Here is a 22,983-nt window from a genome sequence, read left to right as displayed (position 1 = left end):
GAGGTTCCTTCCCTGAACCCACCAACCCCCAATGAATCAACAGTGAAATGTTTGAAGAAAAGTTCAGAAGAGAGGAGATGTCAGAATAGCAGTCAAGAGTATTGCAGGCTAGTGGAATTGCTGGAGAAGAGCTGGAAGGAGCGGACATTGGTGCTGTCCTAAGAACCAAAATGTAGGGTGGAGGAGGAAGAGGAGGCAAGGCAAAATTGATAGAAGAGAGCATGGGAGACAGAAATCATACTCTACGTATTTTGGCATGTGGGTTGGGTTCCTTAATTAGCCCTTGTGCCTAAAATATAAAATTGACTATACTGATAATCAGAATGCAACTCAGCCATGGGATTATTATGTTATAAATTAACAAACTTCTCTCTTATCGTGTGGGTACTCCATACCTAGGCTATTCAGATGTTGCAGAAATCTCCAGCATGGAAGTGAAGCTTACTTTGCCCCTCCCAAGACCTTTTTGCTAAAAGGAAGGGTCCCTTGGATCACCAGTAGACTTTGGGGATGGGCGCAAGGCGCATCTTTGCATTTTGAAGGGTGGCTCTTAACTCTGGTTAATTTTCTAGCCAATGAAGTACTCTACAAAAAGGTACTCACAGATATAACAACATACAGCATTTCCAATCTGGCCGTGCTGTTGTCCAGGGTCCATTTGCTTCTTCTTAATATCGTCACATATATTCAGCCCCTTCAACCTTTCTGCAGTGCCTGGAACAGGACAATGTGGCTTTGCACTTGCTAAACCATGGGTTCTTTAACCACAGTTTATTGATTAAACCACAGTTGTCTGGGATCGTACAAAATACCAAGCCATACAATATTCCTTATGATCCACAATGATGCTGGTTGTCCCTGCAGAGATATCTCCTGTGCCTGCACTTGGATGCTCACAGGAGCAGAAAAGGGTTTTGAATTTCCCACAGTGAGTTTTCATTCTTGTCCTGGAATCGTCTACACTTTCTCCTCCTCTTTTGGGCATTTCTGTTACTTTTTCTTTTGTAACCATAGATATATTTTTTTCTTTTTCCCTCTAGATGGTTTTAAGCTTCTGTTAACTGTTCAGTTCCTTGGTCCAGTTGACTTCAATTTTGGGGAAGACTTTTTTTTTTTAATATATAAGTATATATAGGTTGAAAAGTTTAAAACTAAATCATTGGTTTTAAACTTTTCATTAAACTTTTCAACTAATTGGCAAAATACATTGGTACCTAATAGAAATTCAGAAGACAAATAGTTACATATTAATGAGGGGATTGAGGCAGAATTTTATACATAGTTAAGTCATACTGTTAGGTTAAAAGAAAACAAAGCTATCTATTTGTTAATAGTTAAGGATAAAATTTAACCACACAATGGCACTTAATGTGCTTTAAAGGTTATGTGAAATATATTGTGAGTAAAAATATTAGAAATTCTTAAATATTTAGTAATAGAGCTTTCAAAACAACTAAAATTATCAGGAAAATTCATTGTCTTCTATACATTTTTTACTTTATGGGCAAAGTTTTCCTAATAGTATCCAATCTGATCCTTGATTAAATTAATTCCTATTTTGGTAGTAATCATTTGTTTTTGTTAGGTCCTAACTATCTGTTTTTAGTATCATCCCTAAAAGTGGGTCAGTCTCAAATATATCCATTTAATTTAAATACTTTTAATTAGTTAAACTGACTCAGTTAAAATAGATTCACAGTTAGGGAAAAACCTAAATATTTTGTAATGCCACACAAAAATGTCTGAAAGACTGAGAAAGATTGTTGAAATTTGAAGTAACTTAATCCATTTCTTTTTCTTGAGTATTTAAGAGGGTATTTCATAAGGTAGGATCCAACAATAAGAGAGTTGTGAGCAATTACAAGCGTGTCAGTACTTATGTAAAAAGAAAGAACGTCCCTTCCTATTCTCTCTTTAAAGCTACAATCATTCTTGCAATTAATTGTTAGTACAAATGTTTCTTGTTGGCTTGTGATAGATGAGGAGGAGTATTTTTCTAAATTTAGAGCACACATCAATACTGAATATTGAATACTCGGCCAAGTTGAAAAGACCATTCAACTTGGTTAAATGCTTTCTGTGTACCTTTAAAATTTCTCCCTCTATTACATTTAGCCTTAAAAATCCAAATATAGAGGTTTATAATATTAATGTTACGTCACAATCTATCTGGGCTAATTTTTATTTAATTAGGCTTTTGAAATTACTGATATTTTAAAATCTATATTAGTAACATATATGTTTCTCTGAGCTAATTTTATCTTCCTAAAGGTTATTACCATGATTGACTTCTTTGTGAATGTACATAGCAGCAGGCCACCTATCACTGAAACCCCTTGGCTTCTGAGTCTGAAAAATATTTTTCATAGTCATTAACAAATCAAGTTTAAGTTTCTGAAAAGAAATAAGCGTCTATTTTCATTTGCTAAATAAGGACTAGGCATTCTTTGAAGAATAAGGCGCACACCTGGAATTTTGAAGGAATATTTCTGTGTTTTTATAAACTGGCAGCTGGTGGGAAATCGCTTATTTAAATATATCTGCCACAAAAGTCATGAATAAACACAAGCTTACTATTTATAGGAAAGCAAAGTGATGAGATGGTTTCTGTCACCCTATTAATCTACCTAAAATGTTCACATTCCAGCTCACCCTTATCTATTTTCTTAGTAGGAGGGTACACTTCCAAATTAGGTAGTTTTAATTTCGTTTCTTCATTAGATTTAGATCCTGCCCTTCCTCCAAGAGTAGCTGGCATTGTGCATATTTTTTCACAGTAATAACCTGTAGCATAGGTTGATCTGCGAGGGAGTGGTCACCCGGTCAGCTTCTACAGCCGAATGCGGACTTGAAAATGGGTTATTTATTTTCAGAAAATCCCTGTAGGACCCACGTAGATCCCATAGGTATTTTTTAACCATTAGGTAATTCTAGAGACTGGTTCTTCACTGTGACTAAAGTAAGTGGACTTACCTGGTTGGTTGCTAGGGGCTGAATTATTTTAAAAATGTGACACGTATTATTCTTTGTGTGTAACTGAGTGAGAAGTCGGGGCAACTTGGTACTACTTGAATAATCAAAACCTAAACAGGCTGAAGATATATGCTGGGCACATGCTAAACACCAATGGCGTGTTGGGGTCAGATGTGCAGGTGAAACTTAGAAACCAAAGAGTTGTGCCAAAGATAATTGAACTGGGGGGTGTATAGTCCGAAAATAAGATCTATACAAGGAATAGATTCAATATACAGTGGGAGCAGTGGAGACATGGAAATCAAGGTTGAAAAAGAAAATTCCCAAATTTCAGAGAGGAACTTTCAGAACAAGGGGTCACTGCAAAGAGAGACTAAGCCGTGGCAGCAAAAAAGGGTATTAGATGTGGACTTCCAGAGCCCAGGAAGAAGTGTCAAGAGAACCTGCAGATTGCCAACCTACAGCAAAGTTTTATTCAAGAGCTTCTTCGCTTAAGGATACAGAAAATCAGAGATATGTTAATCTCATGTCCCTGCCCTGTTGCCACCTCCATGAGGCCTCCCAAACTCAAATGTGTATTTTCCTGGCACTACTGGAGCTGAAGTACCTTTTCTGGTTTGCATCTGAATGCCTGCACCTCCCTGCTTATATCAATATTAATCTGATTTAAACAATTTAAAATATTTCAATCAACAGAGGAATTTTTTTTTTTCTAGGAATAATAATTCCAAGACATTTAAGGTACAATAAACCCCCTATTTTTCCAAATTTCCATAGTCACCTACGATTCAATTGGAAATATATTGGGTTTATTCCAATTAACTGAACAACTTGATAATTTACCAAACTGTTGTATAATAGCCATAAATTGAGGTGAGGTACATTGATAATTATCAGTAAGCCTCAAAACATCATCTGTACATAATAACAATTTACGTTCAGCTCTTGCCACCCAAATTATAGCAGATTGTCTAATAAAACAGGCCAATAGTTCAAAAGCCTGAGTAAATATAAGAGGAGATTGGGAACATCCTTGACTCCTGTTAGTGGATGAAGAAATAATTCCATTGATAATAACTCTATCCGATGGATTAAGTTATCACATTTTTATCTAACTAATAAAAACAGAAGGAAATCCACTTTTACCAAAACAGGTTCCAAACATTTAACCTGTGCTATATCAGAGGCTTTTAAAAAAGTATCTACATTTTGCAAAGAAATTGGGAAATAGATGTGTGTTCCACTGGGTCCTTACCCAGCTTCAGTATTAATCTTAGAAGAAAAAAAATCTTTCAAAAAAAGAAGAAAGAAGCAAGTCAATTCACAAAAGCAAAATTATATACTTTCAGCAATATAGAAACAAAATACACCATTCTATAAGAAAGCCGTCTGGAACAGGGGGGTTCCCTGTTTTCATGGATTTAATAGTGTCTGTTATTTCCCACAATGATAATGCAGTCATTTTTATTGTGTTAAAAAAAATCTTCAACTGGTTCCTAGGAACCGTTGAGTCAGCAGCAGAGATCTGACTATAAAATAAAATTTTATATTTTTATGATTATAAAAATAAAATTTGTGTTCATATTTTGAATTGGCATCATTACATACTTCACCTTGAGAATCCTTAATTGTAGAAATAATATGTTGTGGCTAGCAATGCCATTTTGTTTAGCTGAAAGAAAGAAAGGAGGCTTAAATAATTAAAATCTGAATTAATGTTAAATATTAAGAAGGCAAAAGTAATGTCAGCCAGCATCTTTAGTGAACTTAGAGTGGATGGTAAAGAAGCGAAAGTTACAGATATTTTGTTTTCTTAAGTCAAGAATAAAGAAGAAGTGAAGGGGGCTTAATCTGAAGGAGGGAAGCATTGACAAATTTAGGGAAGATGAAGAAAGTTAAGGACATTTGAATGACAACAAAGGTATCAATAATCAGCTCTTATTTTAGTGGCAATGTCTGTTTCTTAAAATGATCATTAAGGAAGAACAAGAAAAAGAAGATAAGACATTTTCGAGTTATGGATTTGGAGAGTGCTCCCAAGAATACAAGACCTTCAAGAAGAACCAATCCATCCTGCCTGAAAATAAAATAAAGACAAAATTCTTGCTGGATTACAGACTGACGTACTTTGTTTTTGGAAGCTAAGCAGGGTTGGCTTGATAATAATTGCATGGGGCACCACTGAGAATCCAAGACTTTTACTAGACTGGGGAGGCCAGAAAACAAATCCCATAAAAACACTGATGGCAAACTGCTTCCTTATCATGTCTGTGAAACCCTCAGAAGTTGAATTTGACTCATGGGAATCTTGTTTTTAATTGGAACCCCACAAAGTTGGTTTATTATACTTAAACTTGATTCAGACTGCCTTTTAGATGGCTCAGTATCTACTTAAAAGCAACGAAGTTTAGTGTTTGGTAAGAGGAGTAGCTGTGGTCATAGAAGGACGCTAGCGAAGAATTAACACTAACACGACCGCACTCCAGGTGTGCTCAGCTGGAAAGAGTGAAGTGGAGAGAACGTGTGATCACATTTGCAGATAACGCGGAATTAGGTGGAATGACTACTAACCCTAAAATAACCCTCAAAGTGAGAAATTTAGTTCAAAACTATCTTGATTCACCTGAAACATGGGCTGAAAATAAAAGAATATAATTTAACTGAGTCCAATGTAAAGTTCTTTCTTTAGGAAACTGAAATCAAATGCACAGGTATAGGGTGGGGGTGGGGGCTGCCTGTCATAATAATACCAAAAAATGGAATAGTGGTCGATTGCAAGCTGAATATGAATCTGTAAGGTGGCCTGGCTGCAAAAATGACCAGCAACACCTTAGACCAGTGTTTCTCAACCTTGGCAACTTTCAGATGGGTGGACTTCAACTCCCAGAACTCCCCAGCCAGTCATGCTGGCTGGGGAGTTCTGGGAGTTGAAGTCCACCCATCTGAAAGTTGCCAAGGTTGAGAAAGATTGCTTTAGTTTTGGCAGCTTCCAAATGATAGGAACTATGCTTATCTTTTATTTGCATTGGTTGAACTTTGTCATGAGGATTCTGCACACAATACTTGAAGGAGGGTTCAGAGAAGGGCGGTCAAGATGGCCAGGGGACTAGAAATTAAAGGCTCTGAGAAGAGGTGGATGGAAATGACCGTGCTGAGCTCCTGACCAGCCTTGTCTGGGCTCTGTAGCTAAACAGGGTGGGCCCTTGTGAGTGCTTGGATGGAGGGCTATCTGGGAATTCAGGCTGTTGGCTAGACTAGAAAGTCAAGAGAACATCTGGGGAAAATGCCGTGGCAAACCATTCCTCTAACCCTTCCAGGAGAAGGAGCATACAAGCCATCTGTCACCAGGAGCTAAGCTGAAGTCAATGGCCTAGTTACATTTTGTTAGCATCTAAAGGTACTTGTAGAAGAAAGGGGTGTCCTTCTCCTCTATTTCTCATTGGGCCAATCCTAGTGCCCTGATTTTTTTTTTTAATAAAACAGCAATATATCTTTATTAAGTATCTGGATAAAAAAAATGGTGAGAAGGTAATGTTGGTAGGATGTAAGCTGTGCTTCTGTTTGCCCCAATTATTCTGGGCTTTGTTAGTAACTCTACTGGTACTATTTTAAATCTAGGTTTTGAAAGCAGCTATAGTAGACAAAGTAGTTTGATTATACATTTCTAATATATAAAAGAAAATAATTTATGAGTGGAAAGGAGGCATTAATTCTTATTTTATGTTGTTCTTTAGGTCTTGCTGAAAAATGGATGATGATTACTTTGGAGGATTTGAGGTACGGAAGTAGGAATATTTAAGGTTTGGCCAATGATATTTTGAAATAATTAAAGCTATGTAAGGCACTCTAGCAGTCTAAATTTGAAAGCAGAGCAATTGATAGTTATGTGTAAATTATTCAGTCATCTCTAATGTGTAAAATTCTAATTATTATGGTTGCACCAGTTGTTAAGGAAATACCTTTTACATTTGAAACGCCCCTGGGATGTTTTCAGCAACTCCTTCTCTGAATATCAGTTGTGTAGGTACAGTTTCTCCAAATGTTCAAAACTGGACCAGAAATTTTGAGCGTGTCTGAGGAATGTTTAGTAAGTGATTGTTTTCGCAGAGTTTGAAGCTAGCTCATACTCTTTCCCCCTCCTTACCCAATTGGCTTGTTTTTGTGTTTCAAAACTGATCTATTTTGTCAGAGCCTGGCTTTCCGCATCCTGATACGGTGGTGCTTTTCTTGAAGAAGAGGGTCTCCTTGAGGCCCTCCAGAGTCTCAGACGCTGCCGCCGAGGGAAATGTGAAATGGGGTCTGTTTGACCAAACTCGGGATCGCATTCTACAGCGTCACTAGTGCTACATTTTTTGTGGGGGTGGCATTTCATCTTTTTTTCCCCTTTTTCCTAAGGGAGTGCCAAAAGTTAGGAATACAGGAAGCTGGTTTATACTGGTCGGGGGAGTCATGCCAAGAGAGCGAATTTCCTGACCGTTGGGCCAATGTTTAATATAAAGTTATGCAAACTTCACATTTTTATATAATATTGAAAGAAAATATTTTTGGCATAAATAAACAAGCAATCAGGATAAAGTAACAGTGCATTTTCATATGCTGGTGCACTAGTAAAACAGAGGTGGAAGATGTCACAGATGTTGATCATATACTGTAGCCGATGTTAATTCGTTTGTTGAAGGTGCCAGGGGGATTTCGGTGTGATTGTTTTCTTTAGTATCACGTTATTAAGGATGAACGCATCTCTTAAAAGATGAATACGGGAAGTACGATGTCAGCCAAATTGCGGTCTCAGTAACAGTTTAAACGTTGTGAAAATGCCTTTCTACCGAATCGTATAAAAATGGTGCCATGAAGCAGCCCTGCCCAGCATCCGGGAGCCGAGGGCCGTGTGTGTGGCTACATTGCAAAATGCAATTAGGCTGAGAGAGAGAGAAAAAAACTAGATTTGAGGTGGCTGAATCCAAGTAAAATAAATCGGCGTGCACGCTTGCGTTTTGGCGGGCGTGGGGGCTCCTGCCTGCAGCTCCCTAAAGCAGCTGGACCCTTCCCAAGCCGGAGTGGGAGTTCTCCGGCCCCTTTGTGGAACTGAGTCGAACGGCCCAAGACAGAGTTTTCTGCCATTCAGAGGAGCGGTATCTCTCCACAGAAATAGAGATAGACTTTAGCAGAAAGGCGGAGGAAAAAAGCACGTTCCATTATATACGTCTAACTTGATTTAGGGAACTGCTTTTTGGCGCTTATTGGGGCATTTCCGCATGGTCACCAAGGCAGCCCTTACCTAATTCAGGTTGGCATAATTTGGAAGTCCTCCCCTCTTTAGGTCGACGGACGCTTTTGGAAGTCCAGTTTGGAGTGCGTGAAGAGCCCTCTTCCACCGCGTCTGGCTCTGGGGGAAGCGTGGCCCCAGGGATGCTTGTGGAGGGGAGATTATGCTGGGAGCTCTTTCGGTGGGCTGGCTTCCCATAAATTATTGACTTAAGCATTTAAGAATCTGGTGGGCCCGGGAGCTGCCAAGGGAAGCGTGGCTGGACCCGTCGGAGCCACAAGCACCAAACTGGGGACTGAGCGGGACTCCTGGGAAGTTCTTTGAATTGATGATGTGTCGGATGAGAACAAAGTGAGGAAAATACTATGCCTAGTTTAACAATATGTCTTGCACTTTCAGGCAGCAGAAATCTTTTTTAAAGATGGAAATGGTGAACCCCAGACCACTTCTCCCGCTATTCCTTGGGCAGCATTTTCCACAGGTATAGAGAAATATCAGTAATTTTTTTTTTGTGGTTTCCTGTGAGTTTCTTCTACTACTTTACTGTTCAATTTGGAGCATCCAAAATATAAACCATATAACCATTACCATAAATGTAACCATCAGTACATCAATACATTCTGCACTTGCTCTGGTTTGGTAAATAAATAATATACCTCTGAAATAAGCTTTGCAATCATTTTGAAACTTATTTAACTGCTGTCCTTGTTAAAGAATTCTTTCTGACAAATGAAAATATGTAACTCTGCCTTCTGGATCTCTATTCAGTGCTCGTGTGAAACTTAGAGTAACAAAGGGGTAGGCAAACTGGGGACATCCAGATGTTTGGACCGGTGACTCCCACAGCTCTTTTCCAGCAATCCACTTGGCCAAGTTCAAAATATATGGAGGAGACCAGGCGTTGGGGATCATACGCAACTAATCCCCCTCCAAGAATTCTTAGAGGCATTATTTATTCATCTACTGGGCTTATATGGCCCTTTGGTCATTATGAACTCTAATTGTGAACTCTTCAAAGTTTATTCGCGTTAGAAATCTCAAAAGTGAGGACTCTGGAGAGACATGGGCTTCTGAAAGGCGAATGGAAGAACTGCCTGCTGCATCTCTTCATGGTTGTCAGCTCTGATCATTTTTCCCTCCAGCAAGTAACCCTGCCTCCGCACTAGGCATGACTAAATGACTCTAGCATTTCCTAGAATCTAATCTTCCAGGAATCTATTGAAATTAGAAGGGGATTGGATTGTGTATTTCATAGTGTATATATTGCTGTTCAAATTGGTTTCATGTGGCTTCATAGCAAACAGGTCAGTTCTACATGTTGAATTATACATAATGCTAGAAATCAGTAATTGGCCAGTGAAGAAGTTGAAGCTGAAAAAAGAAATTGGGGTATTTCAGCACATCGACGATGAAGTAGTTACAGGAAAGAAAGATAGATTTTGGAATGGCCTGTTCACTCCCCAGACTTGAATATTGTTGAAAATCTGTGGGAAGATCTCATACAGGCAGTGGATGCAAGGAGACTGACAACTACTTCTGAACGAAGAGAGTTCTGCAAGGAAGAGTGGGAAAAAGTTCAAAAGCAAGAACAGAAAGACCCTTAGCTGGCTACAGAAAACATTAGGCTGATATTTCTGCCAAGGTGATGCTATAAATTACTGACTGAAAGAGTGTCCAAACTTTTGCACCTGTCATTTTCACTAGTTTCTTCTCCTGAATCTATAAGCATCAGCACAGAAACATTACGCATGCATTCAAATTTGCAGAAAGATGTTGTGTTTAACTCTGTACCACATAGAGGTTGTGCCAGCTTCTGTTCAGTTAGGGATTTATTAAAACATACAATTTGACCACTGGTGCCTAAACTTTTGCATGCAACTATATATCCTTGTGCACATAATTCTTGTATTTATAACTAAGCTGGCTTTAGTTCTACATTTCAGTGGTGGGTCCCTCCCTCCCAAGGCAGCTTCAAAGCTGAATGCACTTCAGCTCTAGTTGTGCTCTGGCATTTATGCCAATGCAGAGTAATTCTGGTGTTTCTTGTTTATTTGGTGTTACTCTATTCTTGATCAAAACGTTGCAAAACACCTTGGAACTCTTCCATAGTTTGGAACCGTTGTGCAGAAAAATGCAAGCAGAGAGAGGGGAAAGAATGTGGCCGAGGATCTTGATTGGGACAAATGCTCGAGTGAAGTTAGGATACAGTAGTCCTGCCTTTTATTTCATTCACACAATGATGGAGATAGTTGGCTTACTTGGTTTAGGAGAGAGATCTTAGACCAGTGTTTTTCCAACTTGGCCACTTGAAGATGTGTGGACTTCAGTTCCCAGAATTCCCCAGCCAGGAATTGAAATCCACACATCTTCAAGTGGCCAGTGTTGAAAAACATTGTTTTAGAGCTGTCTTTATTTTTTCAAGGACTCCGTGTGCTTTGAGTTTCTTCACTGGAACTGACTGGATGAGCAGAAAGATGAGCGAGGCCCCCTCAGTCCTCTTGAACATTTCAGAAAAAAAGTGAAATTCTCATGTTTATAAATACTTTAATAAAATAATGTTTTCAATCAATACTGTCTTATAATAAGGGTTATTACAATGTGTTTTCCCCATACGTATGAAATTACATGGTATTTGTCTTGGGTTCTCGAGATGCCTTACCCAATAATCTTTATAACAACTTAGTGAGATGTTATATAGTGGAGGAGAGGTCAGGAATAAGATGTCTGATTTTAGAATGAGTAGAGAGTTGATCTATGCAGTTTTATGCTTCTGTCTGTATAGAATGTGCAGAAAACTAGACGCTGTGCAAATTCACTCAGGGTTGTGCAGGATAGACGCCAATTAACCAATGTCAGTTTGGCCCACTGCCTACGCCGTTTTCCAAATCAGCATCACTGCAGAATGTATAGAAGTCGTACCGGACATTTAGTTTTCTTCCATATCTTTCCTGCTATAATTTGTAGGCCAAATGTACCAGCTTGAATCGTACACAATTCCCTGTTCATATTAAAAGCAGACAGTTATTTTTATGAGGCATCTCTATCCATCTCATATGCATTCCAAAATACATGCATAAAATATGCACTGTGTTACGGGCATATTTATGACAGGCCCTCTTTTACAGAGAAAACAATCTGAAACTTTTACTCTGCGTTTTCTCTCTTGCTATCATGCTGTTGCGTCAGGGAAAACCATGAGAACTCGTACCGTTTTATTGAAAAAATTATATTGTGTGCGTGTGTGTGTAATGTATGTATGTAAGTAAATGGTAAACTATTTTTGGTAAGTAAATACATGCAGAACCAACCTATTTTATCCTAAATTTTCTCTCAGCAGTTTTAGTAAGCAACTTGGTATTTCATTTATACTATAATTCATGGTAGTTTGTTGAATTTCTTTGGCTAGTAAACCAAGTTATTATTTTTAGCTTCTCAGCAAGATACGAACTTTTAAAAAACATATGTCCACTGAACTTCTTTTCATTTCCCTTGCATTCCTTTCGGTTGCTTGCTCCGTACAATAGTGCCTGAAATTCTTGCACCACCGACGGCCTCTGCCGAGCTGCTCCCGAAACAGGTTCCAGCCTCCTTTGTTTCTTCGAGGGCTGAAGTGCCAGTAGACGCTCAGCTTCCACCCGGGGCAGCTGATCTTAAAGAGCAGGTAAAATGATCTCATGTTTATTTCTTTATGCATGGAAGGGTACTTTTCAAATGTACCCACGGACTTGTGAGTAGATCACTGTCGACTTAGTGGGACCTGTTTATGAACAATCGTGCATAAGATGCCGTGACCCGAATGTCTTGCCAGAGATACTGTGTTGTCCCATACCCAGTTGTCAGGACTGAAATTTAGATTTTAATCTGTCTAAAGTTAACTAAAGCATTTCCTATCACATATAGAATTACAAGAAGTCAAGGCGCAGCTTAAGGAAAGGGTAAGGAATTAATGTGCATAAGAATAGTTGGACATTTCCCCTTTAAAGAGGAAATTACTTAACTATTTTGCTTTTCAGTGTTTTCTGAAATTGGAAAAAAATGCTATCACGAATCATTCGAAATGGAGAAATACTGATCTAAAATCTTATGGGGCCTGCTAGTGGCATGGCTGTTTAGATAGATAATTTAGTCGATGCTTTTGAGAAGCATCAGAGTGTATCTATTTCGAGATGTGCTAGAATGTAAAACATGACTTAGGAGTATGTTTCTGTGAAAATAACACCACATTATTAAGTCTGACATCTGTACATTTCAGTATTTTGTGTCTCCCATAAAATAGGTTGCCTTATCAATCGATACTTCTTTGACCGAAGATCTGGGAGCAGCTTCTGCTAATTATGATGAAAACAATACAAAACCGAGATTAAATGAATCTGAAAAGCATCTTCAACAAACCCTCTCAGCTCTGGAAAGTAAACTTCAAACAGCAGATGAAGAAAAAGGTAGAATAAAAAAGGTATAGCTACAAGTCTACGGAGTCATCCGTTGCTGTGTGTGTTGTTGTGGATCTAGCTGGCGAGAGCCTCGGTCCAAATCTCCGTCTTCCGTTGCTCACCCATCCTTTTGGTGTCTTGACTGGAAGCCTTGAGCGCTTTGGGGAACAAGGTGGGAAAAAAAGGATGTTTTTGGTTACTCCTTTTAGGTTTACTACAAATTAGACCAAGAGTGGCAAGTGTAGCCCATAATTATAAAGAGATATATTTTAATATAATTCATTAATTTTTTTTTAGGAGTTAGAAGATCTTTTGGAAAAATACCGGATTTTGGAAACCAATTTCCTGAAGGAAAAGGAAGATAAATTAATTTCACATCAGGATATATACAACAAGCTCCAGGTAATGTTTTAAGCCTTTTTCCCCCCTGAGGACATTCTTGATTGTTCTGGTAACTTATAGGCCTAAGCATAAACAAAGATATAATGGAAGTGTCAATCATAGAGAGTTATAACTGAAACAAAAGTTGTGTTTAACAGTTAGCATTTCTTTCTCTCCCTACTACCTGTCATCAACTTTGTAAACTCAGTTTTCCATCTATTTTCGGAGCTTTGCACAATTTCTGAATTAATCGGGCCAGTAAAATAAATCTCATATTTTTTATGGGGGTTTGTAGCACGTCCTATTTTCTTATTTTTTACCTCTTATTGAATTTATGCTCTGCCTTTCTGCTGATGTAAACACTCACAGCAATGCCTCTGCCTCGCCCTTGGTTTTTATAATGAATTGAAAGTAGAATAAAAATACAGTTCTTTTGCATAAAAAGAGGTAAGCAGAGACAGTGTCTGGTGGGAGGAGAACATGAGGGGGTGGTTGGCAGGAGTCTGGTAGACCAGAGTGACTACTCTGCTCCTCGGAGGCCTGCCTGGCAGCCGTTTTGAAAGAGCGTGACATGATTTCAGAATACACTCGGCAGCCCAAATGAGGTGGAGATCCTTTACTTATTTTCTTCTTTGAATATTATGGAGAGGTATGATCAGCAGAATAGTTTTACCTACTTTTTTATTATAGAGTTACCTTTCCTCTCTCATATAAAAGGATCAGTTCATTGAGTCAGTACCATAGAATTCTAAAGCTGGAGGGGATCCCTAATGCCCTCAGGTCTTACCCTCTGCTTGAGGCAGGAATCGAAATTAACCCTTGGCGTAGCTGCCAGCCTTCTCCTGGGGACAAATAGATGGGCACACAAAGAGGCAGGAATGCCTGATTTCTTGTAGAAAAGCTAAGCACCCGTTACAAAAGAATTCCACTGACTGCTGCATATCAAAGAGAAAATAAAACGAATGAACCATTGCTTCCATTGTTTCTAAAAGTTTTTTAAAAATGCACTCCTTGGCTAATTCTGCTGAAAGTTGGGTAGTAGATGGCAGTCAATGTGGACAACTCTCCCAGCTATATTTCTTCCCATAGGGTGAGAGACGGTGGGCTTACGGGCTTCTATTGAGTTCCCATTGTGCCTAAGGAGGAACTTTCAACCATTTTGATGTCTGGAATTCTCAGGGTGTTCAGACTTCGGCTGCTTTGAGCGCATCCCTATAATTCAGTCCTGCTAACCAGGGTTAGAATAAAGAAGAGGTTTCTAGTGACAACCAAAGCAGATAATTTTCAGTGAATTTTGTTGGAAGTTCTGTCAACTGATGCGCTTCATGCTGTGCAGATGGCTTCGTGGTGGGAACCAGCAAACCTCTTTCTGTAGAGATTTACTATTTTTTGTAGTCCTAGGTTTCTTAACATCAAGAGTACAAGAAGGTCAAAGAGGCAATATTTTTGAACCATTGTGTACTCACTTACCTGCTCCTTTTTGTATGAAAATAAAATGCATTTGTTAAAAAAGAAGTAAGGGGCATAGCTGATTTGAATAGTGTCTGTTATTCAGTTTATCGAGCGGTTGGTGCTGGTTGTATCCCTTCTGTATGTTTATTGTGTTTATATATCAATTTTTAAAATCCCATCAATCTGTTGAGAACTAAAAATCTCTATTGGGATCAATTTTCGTGATATAGAAAAACAAAAGAAACTTCATTTCTCAGCACAGAAATGAGAAATATGAAGATGGATTATCACGGCACAGCCATAACAGATGGATTGCTTTTAATCCAAAGATTTAGTCAAAGCTCCTACTTTAACCTAGTTTAAGCTCCAATGAACCTTCATTGCTAAGGCTTTTGTCGTCCCCCCTGGCCCCCCATTTTTTGTGTTCAGAATGAAGCTTGAGTCCAGATGGATAAGTGAGTCAGACTTTCAGGAGCTTTGTTACTGTTTTCTCCATGGAAGTAGAATGTAGGACGTCTTTACTTAGCCCAGTTCTTGATGGTTTTGCCTTCTCTGAGTAGCTAAGAGAAAACCAACATGAATCAGTGACTTCGGTTTTTTCCCACATGAATCTGTAGGTACTCAATTCTCTCTTCCTGGAGGAGTCTTTGAGGTATCACAGTTAGTATAAAGGGCAAAAGCTTTCTGGACACTGGTAGAGATTTAACCAATGGACTGTGGTGGAATAAGTTTTTATGGGCCAAAGGAACATGTAAGAAATGCCATTTTAACTAGTCTGTTATATAAAGGAAGAACAAGGAAAAAGTAGGTTCTCATATGCAGGAGGATCAGAAGATGTTCACTCTAACAGGACATGCCTCAGTTTCATGCAGAGCCCCCAACCGTGCAAGATGAAAGTCAGATAGGATTCTTGTGGGAAGTTCCCACTGAATCTTTTTCAGATATGGGAACTCTCCTTTTTGGACTGGTGGTAAAGCAGCTAATCAGTCGCACAGATGTGGCTCCTTCGGATAGGACTTAGTCGTGCATACTTACTCCAGCCATCGGGTCTCCGATATTTACTCTATGCTTGCATAGTCCGCCTGCATCCCCCAGAACGAGCACTGGAAAATTTTAATTATAACTTTTCAATTGTAAAATCTGTTCCAAAACCGATATATTTAGAATCTCAGTAAGATCATGTTCTTGAAAAACAATGCAACTTATGTGGTTTGGGCTTCTATTTCAAACATAGCTGCAATATTTTCTTTTAGAATTGGCAATCATTGTCTCCTTTTTTGAATTAAACTCAAATCCTGGATTTGATTTTGAAGCCTTAAATGCTTCTTTATACTCCTGCCCCCCCCCCTTTTTTCATATCTTAAAGTTGGAAGAATTCTCGCTACAGTTCACTATATCCCGGTTGTAATTAGGAAACAATGGTAAGGAATGATTCAGAAGAGCATCATCTTTGATGACATTTAGGATAAAAATAGCCCTGGTTTTCTTTATTCCGAACAATCACATGCATTCAGGCATTGAGTTACTAACTGATAATATATAGAAGGTAGAGCCAACCGCACAGAGTTTTAAGCGGCCCTATTTTCATGGGAGAGCTGAAGTTATTCAAAGGAACTAAATAATAGCATAATCCCCAAGGCCTCAGTCACAGTTACCCTGTAATCAATACAAAATAGGATCAGGAGAGAGAATGAACTACCCCAGAAAGAGAATTTTGCACAGAATAAAAGATTATCCTGTCAAGATACTAACTGCAGTGAGAGCCGAGAGTAATCAATTAATTAAAGATCATGACTTATTTTAAATTGATTGATTCATTAATTGATTAAGGATAAATAAATATTAAAGTTACCAGTGCTTGTGATCATTGCAAGAAGCATATCCGTTAATTGATTGGAACAACCGCACTGTAGTTAAAAGGAAGGTTAATTAAAACTAATTTACCTTTTAATTGTTAAGCTGCCCAGAGTCACCCCTCTGGGAGAGGTGGGCGGCATATAAATTTAATAATAAATAAACAAACAAACTTCTTTTTAGATTATGACATGATACTGTAGTAACATACCAGAAATAAAATAGTTTCAAATCAAATCAACTTGGTTATAGAGGCCAGCAAAGTAAAATAGTTTAATTCCTCCCTCCCCCAAACAAGTTTGGCTCCTAACTCTCAAGTGTATTGATTCTGATTTTTCCTCCAGAAGGAATATATAGATATATGTACACACATGCGCGCGCATTCCAACTAGTGCTTTATGGATTCAATGTATTGTTTTACATAATGGTGCCCATTCCCAACCATGCTGACATCAAAAGGACAAAATGAGCATTGTCCCCTCACAACACAAACTCTGCCCTTTCCTTTTTGCAAGGCAACATTGCAGACACGTATCTAAAGGACAGAGTTGATGTCACAACGCATGTTTGATTACTTTATTTCCACACACACAACTATGGATTTAGCTTTATTGAAGAGTGTAATGGGATAGTATAATGTAACTTTTAGTATGTTCCTGGGTCTTCAGTCAACAAAACACTGTTTAGGGCTTAAGAGCCATTGGGTCATTGTTGCTGTGAAGTTATTCCTTGCTGTTACGTGCTGAGTTGAGAAAATTTTAAGAGGGGAACTTGATGAAACAGCTCCTCTGTTGAGATCCGAGCTTGTCTTATTCCCGCTTACGGGAGTTTGAGTTCCTGATTCTGAAGTGGCAATAAGGGTGCAAGCGAAGAATGAGGAAGAGGCTCCTTCTGAAGGGGAGGGACGCTGTAGGGGAAGCCATAAAAGCTGGAGGATTTGTTGCCTGCTTTATTCTTGTGCCCCTTTAGGGTTACGATTCCAGCAGACGCATATTTCGAAAAGTGGGTCTGCTGCCATCACACCAAGATTGGTCCTCAGTAACTAAAGTATGCAGGATAATCTTCTGTAGGTTGGTAGACATGAATACAAGCTGCTTGGTAAGGTAGTTTGGAAGTGTATCTTGGAGGTAGGTGATTTTTGTGGGTAAAAATACTAGAAAACGTATGTTTTTTTTTTTTATGTAATATGACTTGCATCCTGTTAAATACCATCTTCTAACAAAATATTTAGGTTGGTTTTAGGTGCAGACATAGAGGAGACAGGACACAAATAATGAAAAATAGAGTTAAAAATCTGCTATATCTGCCTGTGAATTTGTAGATGAGATTCCTGGAACGTTTACAGGTTATGGAAGAGCTTGGAATTACGCTGTGCCAGTAGGTGGAAATTTACTTTTTTAGTCACTAAAACGGCTTTTGGCTGTTATTGGACAGATTTATGTTTATGATAATACCCTCCTGCCCATTTCCATTTAGTTTTTCTGCTGGGGGCTCTGCAGTCAATTCTTTGTTCTCCCTTTTCACATTTTACTCTACAACATTGTTCTTCGAATCCCTTGGAATTACGAAGTTGCTCAACCAGCAAGAATCGAATTGAACAAAGAAGATTAGAATTCACAAGGCAACCCTATTAGTTGGCCTGGTTTGCCCTCCCCTTAGCTCATTCTTATCCGTGGGTGTCAGGGGATCAGAAATCCCCATTAGGGCAGAAAGAGCTGGGGACAGTTGTAGCAGGTCTGGAGGACGCCATCTGAGATGAGATCTCCCCTTCCAGGAGCAGATCCCTCTCTTTTTCTCTGCCCTCGGAAAGGAAGATCTGCGGTCCCTGAAGCAACATCTCAGGCACGAAGGCATTGCGAGCCTTGAATCAGGAGCGCCTGGACAGGATTTTGGAGAGCGTGGCCCCTTGTTTGGAAACGCTTTAGATCCGTTTAGTTTTCATTTCTTGCTGGATTCCAGCACTTTCAGAACGACTCACGTCCGCAGGAAGGAGTGAAATGCAACCAGATCATCACCTCCGGGGAACTGCCACAAAAATCGCAAGCAGAAATTGCTTTTTTTGTGTGAGGCTTCTTAGTAAACATGATGATAAAACCGATCAAACCAAGTTAACACGGAAGCTCCTGCACTACCACTTTCAGGATTAATATTCTATTTTGTCTGAGTTAAATTTGTGCATATTTCTAAATATTTTAAGCCAGGTGCCTGAAAGCAACATTATGACTGCATTATATGTCCTAGAAAGTCAGCTGGTTGTATTTAATATGGACATGAAACAACAAGAGTAAAACAAGCTCTGATTTCTTTTCTAAATGGCCTGTTGTATCAAATACTCTTCTTAGAGTAGTGTATAATTTAATTCAAAATGTCTTGCATGGGTTGGTTAGTGACATTAGCTGTCCGGATAAGAGTGTTTATTGGGAGGCTGAAATACTCATAGTGGGGTTTTCATTGGGGAAATCCCCCTGCAGTTGGCCGATTCCTTCCTCCTGTGCTAATTGCTGTGGCTCCTCCGGATTAACCCACTACGAACAAGTGGTTTCTTCAGCGAATAGAAGATACCCATCTTTTCAGAACAGTCAGCTCCATATCGTTCTTTTGAGATGGAGGCTGAAGATGTATCTTCCAGGGACGGCATCCTGGTTCCAAGGTTTGGCATTATCTCTCTTGTAAATGTGGTGGCCACGGTTCCACTTCTTCCAGTTTGGGGTTACTGAATAGTAGCTGAAGGATTAGGTGTCTAGACACTTAAATGTTCAGTAATATTCTGACTCATTCTTCTAAGTATAGAAAGTTATTTATTCTTCCATAAACATTTGGTTATTAACAATTTCAAGATGGATGCAATTATTTCGGAGGCTTCCTCAAGCTAGAATCATAATGAATAATATTAGATTATAGCTTAAGAACCACTTTAAAATTTATGATAAAATTCAAAGCAGATCTTAGTTCTTTTATTTCAGGAAGTTGTCTAATCTTACATTTCAGTTATTTTGTGCCCTTTAAAATATCTCTTATAAAATGAGTTGGTTATAATGCAGATAATATATTAAAGCCTAGAATTATGTTTTCTTAAAGCTAAATATATGGGGTTTTTTTTGTCAGACACTGTGCAAGGAAAGGACATAGGTTATGCTTTCCTGAAAAAAAAAATTGTGGGGAATTAGAATGAATAACAGCATGGAACTTCAATTACCATGAATCACTGCAGGGCCACTGTGGCCCTCGAGTCCAACCTCTTGCTGTGTACAGGAATCCAAATAAAAAAAGACATCCTGGAGAGGTTTTCCAATTCTTCCAGCATCGAACTCTCCCAAGTCCAACTTCCTAGCAAGTCTTATGGACAAGGTGCTACTCAGAAGATGGATTTTGCAGCATTTTTCCTAACAGATTTCTCTGAACAGAAGAAATAGCCAGAGTGGGTCTAAATACTGAATATGGACATTTACATATTTGCATTTTTTTTTCTTAATAATTGTTAAGGGGACGGGTGGGAGGGAGTTTTGTAAAGCGTGAAAAATCCTAGATGAAAGATAGAAGCATTGCAATTTTCCCCTGTACCCCCAAAATGAATGGCTAAACCGGTTAATAAAAGTTCTTAACAATAGGCTGTCATCCTTTGGAGAGTGCTTCAGATTTTCAACACATTTTCATTCTGTCACTACTTAAATTGGGTTAATGGTTGACTTTTTGCCGTAAGATTAATGTAAGCATGCTCTGATACCCAGTTGACAGATTTATTAATCTTCCATTGCACAATAACAACTTGTCTGTTTTTCTAACACTTCTATTACAACAGAGATTTAGAATCACCTTTTTAAACTCTAGTCTACTTGGCATAAATATAATACTGAGCTTGTTATATTTCCCTCTTTAGACAACAAAATTTTGATGGATCTTGCGCCTTGAGCATTTTTGAATGTGTCTGAACTCGGAAAGAAAAGGTACAACATTTTCAGTCAGGTTCAGTGCAATATATATGAGCTGTTTCACAACCTCAGCTCTGTGAAAGTCCCCCCAAGCAGCATGAGGATGGGGGGCTATTTTGCCTGACTATAGCACTGAAGGATCCCCCATGTAGAACATCTGGGCTTTATATGCAACCAATACACGGAATAATAAAAGGAGAGTGGGGTTTTTCTTTTCTTTTTTGCATCACGACAGTTAATACTCATTTTGATTTTAAAACAAGATGAATAGGAATGGAAACAATTCTTTGTCAATGTTCCAGCTGGAGGATATATTTCAGCTCTTATAGAAAGACATTCCTTTTGGTTACATAGCTTCACCCACTAATTTCAAAATTAAATATACATCCATCCGTACCCATCACACTGTCCCCTTTGGGGGTAAGCGTTGTTAAACAGATTGCAGAAAAAGAATAAGAAAGAGTAAGACAAAGAAAAGAAAGGGCTGAGAGATGAAAAAGAAGATGAAATGTTGTTAAAACTAGTTTACTCCAATACATTCAACTATACATTTCCATACCTTTTGATGCTTGCAAACTGTCCTTGCTTTCACCATGCCCATATATTGTTTTCTTAAAAACTTCTCCTCTCTCTCTTTGAGGAACTCATAAACTCCGTCCATTCAGTCATGACTTCCTTGGTTTTTCCCACCTGCTCATTCTTCCTTCATACGTTTTGCAGTTTAATTCTCATTCTTTCTACATGACCAAGCTATCAACATGGTTCCTTCCCATGGGCCGCTCAGTCTTAAGTTCAGTCTTCCTTCACGCAGCACCCACGTATTCTTGTTTTAACACACACTCTTCCTCTGTGTCCCATTCCCACTGCTTTCAACTTACTGTTATGAGGCTCACTTCCATAAAACCAAGTGGGTAGAAGCAAGCAGCCATTTTTACATCTTTATTCAATCATTCCTACCAGAAGACCACATTCTACCCACTACTTTTTAAACTTCATTTGCACATCTTTAAATTTGAAATTTAAATATTCATACATATCCATTTTCACATCTTTAGTAAACGTGCTATGAAGGTGCATAGCTTCATCCGCTTGCTGTAAATTGCCATAAAAAGCATAAACATTCAATTAAAAGCTACATGCCAATGTTAGATTGTTCTGTTAATTTTTGAGATTATCAGAATTCCTTAGGATTCAGTAACACCACTTTTAAGTTAATACACCATCTTAACCACAGCAAAATTGCTAGCAGAAACTTGTCAACCCAGGCTGCTTTATTACTTTGAATATACGGACTGATCTGTCAACATTTAGGTCTGATCTTGGTTTAAACAAAACAGTGAACACATCATGGTCTTTTGGAGGAGTGAGGCATGGGAAGGAAAAGTGATACCACCTCACGTCTTTCACATTTTAGGAGATGGACTTCCACTGGTTTTCTTGTGACATAGCTGTAGTTTTATTTGTCATACTGAACAGAGATGAAGAAGGGTGGTAATTGATAGAAATGTCTCAATAAGAGTTTTTGGGTCAGAAACCAAATTGCGTGGAGCTTCCTGGCAGCTCCATGGCCCAACCGAGTATGGCTGTACTGGAAATGAAGCGCTTCGGCTGATGCCAACGTGATAACGGCCAATTCACGCCCACAACTGCATAAGCCACAGTTGGCAGGAGGGATAGAAGATGGGGGGAGCTTGCAGGAGGAGAAAGGGCTAATTTTGCAGTGGAAGAGAACTCCACATGGAAGAAAGCAAATTGGCTGGTGCTTGTGCAAAGGTCACAGAAGTGAACGCTTCTCTTTTTCAGAGGCATGCTGCTGTGTGCCCCACAATACAAAACTGGCTATTTAAGAGGGGCCTCAGACCCATTATGCCAGTCCAGGAAAGGGAGAAGGTCAGTGCTGAGATTTCCATTCCACTCGAGCGTTATTTACTGAGGTTTCATTCGCAATAATTACCTGTGAACATAGGAGTGTGGTCTGCTTACATTCCCTGAAAAGAGTTTAAAAAGTTGTTGAAGAGGAAGGAACAAGAAGGGCAAATTTTGCAGACATGGATGACTGGAGGTCAGTTGTTCCTTGGAAAGAACACTGTTTGCCTGTGAATTTAAGTCTTTCTGTAACACCTAAAGAGGGTCTCCCTTTCTTCTGACTGATGGCTGACATAAGCCTCTTTAGAAGTAGAGGGCCACTTGAATGGCCCACTGAGCACCTGGTTGGTTTTCTGATTGACTTGGGGAATTTTCCACATTTTCCGTTAGCGATACCATCAGTGCCCCAAATCTGGAGACATTCAGGACAGTTGGTGTATGGTTGATCGGCACCCTGGTTCCTCTTACATAGTCAGATCAGTACTATGGTTTACTGAGGAACCCAAAGCAGATGGGTCAACAGTTGGAGCATCATCAGTCTCTGTTCAGCTATTTCTCCCATTGCTGCATCTCCATCCAGCTTTGCTCCTTCCTTACCTGCCCCGTAACCCATCGCCATCCTGGTTTCCTTTTTGCTGTTTCTGGTGGTGTGAAGGAAGCCTTGCTGGTGTCTCTAGGAGAGCGGTTTGAACGTGAGACAGAGACCAGCTGATATACACAAATGGGAATGAATTGATTTTATAATTGTTGTACTCTGTCTTACAGACAATTAGTTTTAATCAGCAGTGGTTGTTTTATATACAAAAGAAAGTCCTGGTGTAGCTCTGGCTGG

At 39.0% G+C, this 22,983-nt stretch overlaps 1 protein-coding gene across 3 annotated transcripts in view; it reads left to right on the top strand.

Moving 5' to 3' along the window:
• Nucleotides 1-22,983, top strand: part of CCDC91 (coiled-coil domain containing 91) — a 96,425-nt gene that overhangs the window by 9,351 nt on the left and 64,091 nt on the right. For all 3 annotated transcript variants that reach the window (XM_088145708.1, XM_025165626.2, XM_025165627.2), the window contains exons 2-6: nucleotides 6,708-6,750; nucleotides 8,639-8,720; nucleotides 11,764-11,900; nucleotides 12,516-12,692; nucleotides 12,967-13,071. In XM_088145708.1, the coding sequence (XP_088001834.1) occupies nucleotides 6,721-6,750; nucleotides 8,639-8,720; nucleotides 11,764-11,900; nucleotides 12,516-12,692; nucleotides 12,967-13,071 (531 nt within the window). In that variant the 5' untranslated portion in view covers nucleotides 6,708-6,720. The remainder of the gene's footprint in view (nucleotides 1-6,707; nucleotides 6,751-8,638; nucleotides 8,721-11,763; nucleotides 11,901-12,515; nucleotides 12,693-12,966; nucleotides 13,072-22,983) is intronic.

Source organism: Python bivittatus, unplaced genomic scaffold, assembly GCF_059951505.1.
Source record: "Python bivittatus isolate LINGU-HERP-01145 unplaced genomic scaffold, Pbiv_v1 ctg000010_np1212, whole genome shotgun sequence".
NCBI classification, from domain to species: domain Eukaryota; kingdom Metazoa; phylum Chordata; class Lepidosauria; order Squamata; family Pythonidae; genus Python; species Python bivittatus.
Note: the sequence above shows the minus strand (reverse complement) of the source record. Positions and strands in the feature narration are given on the sequence as shown.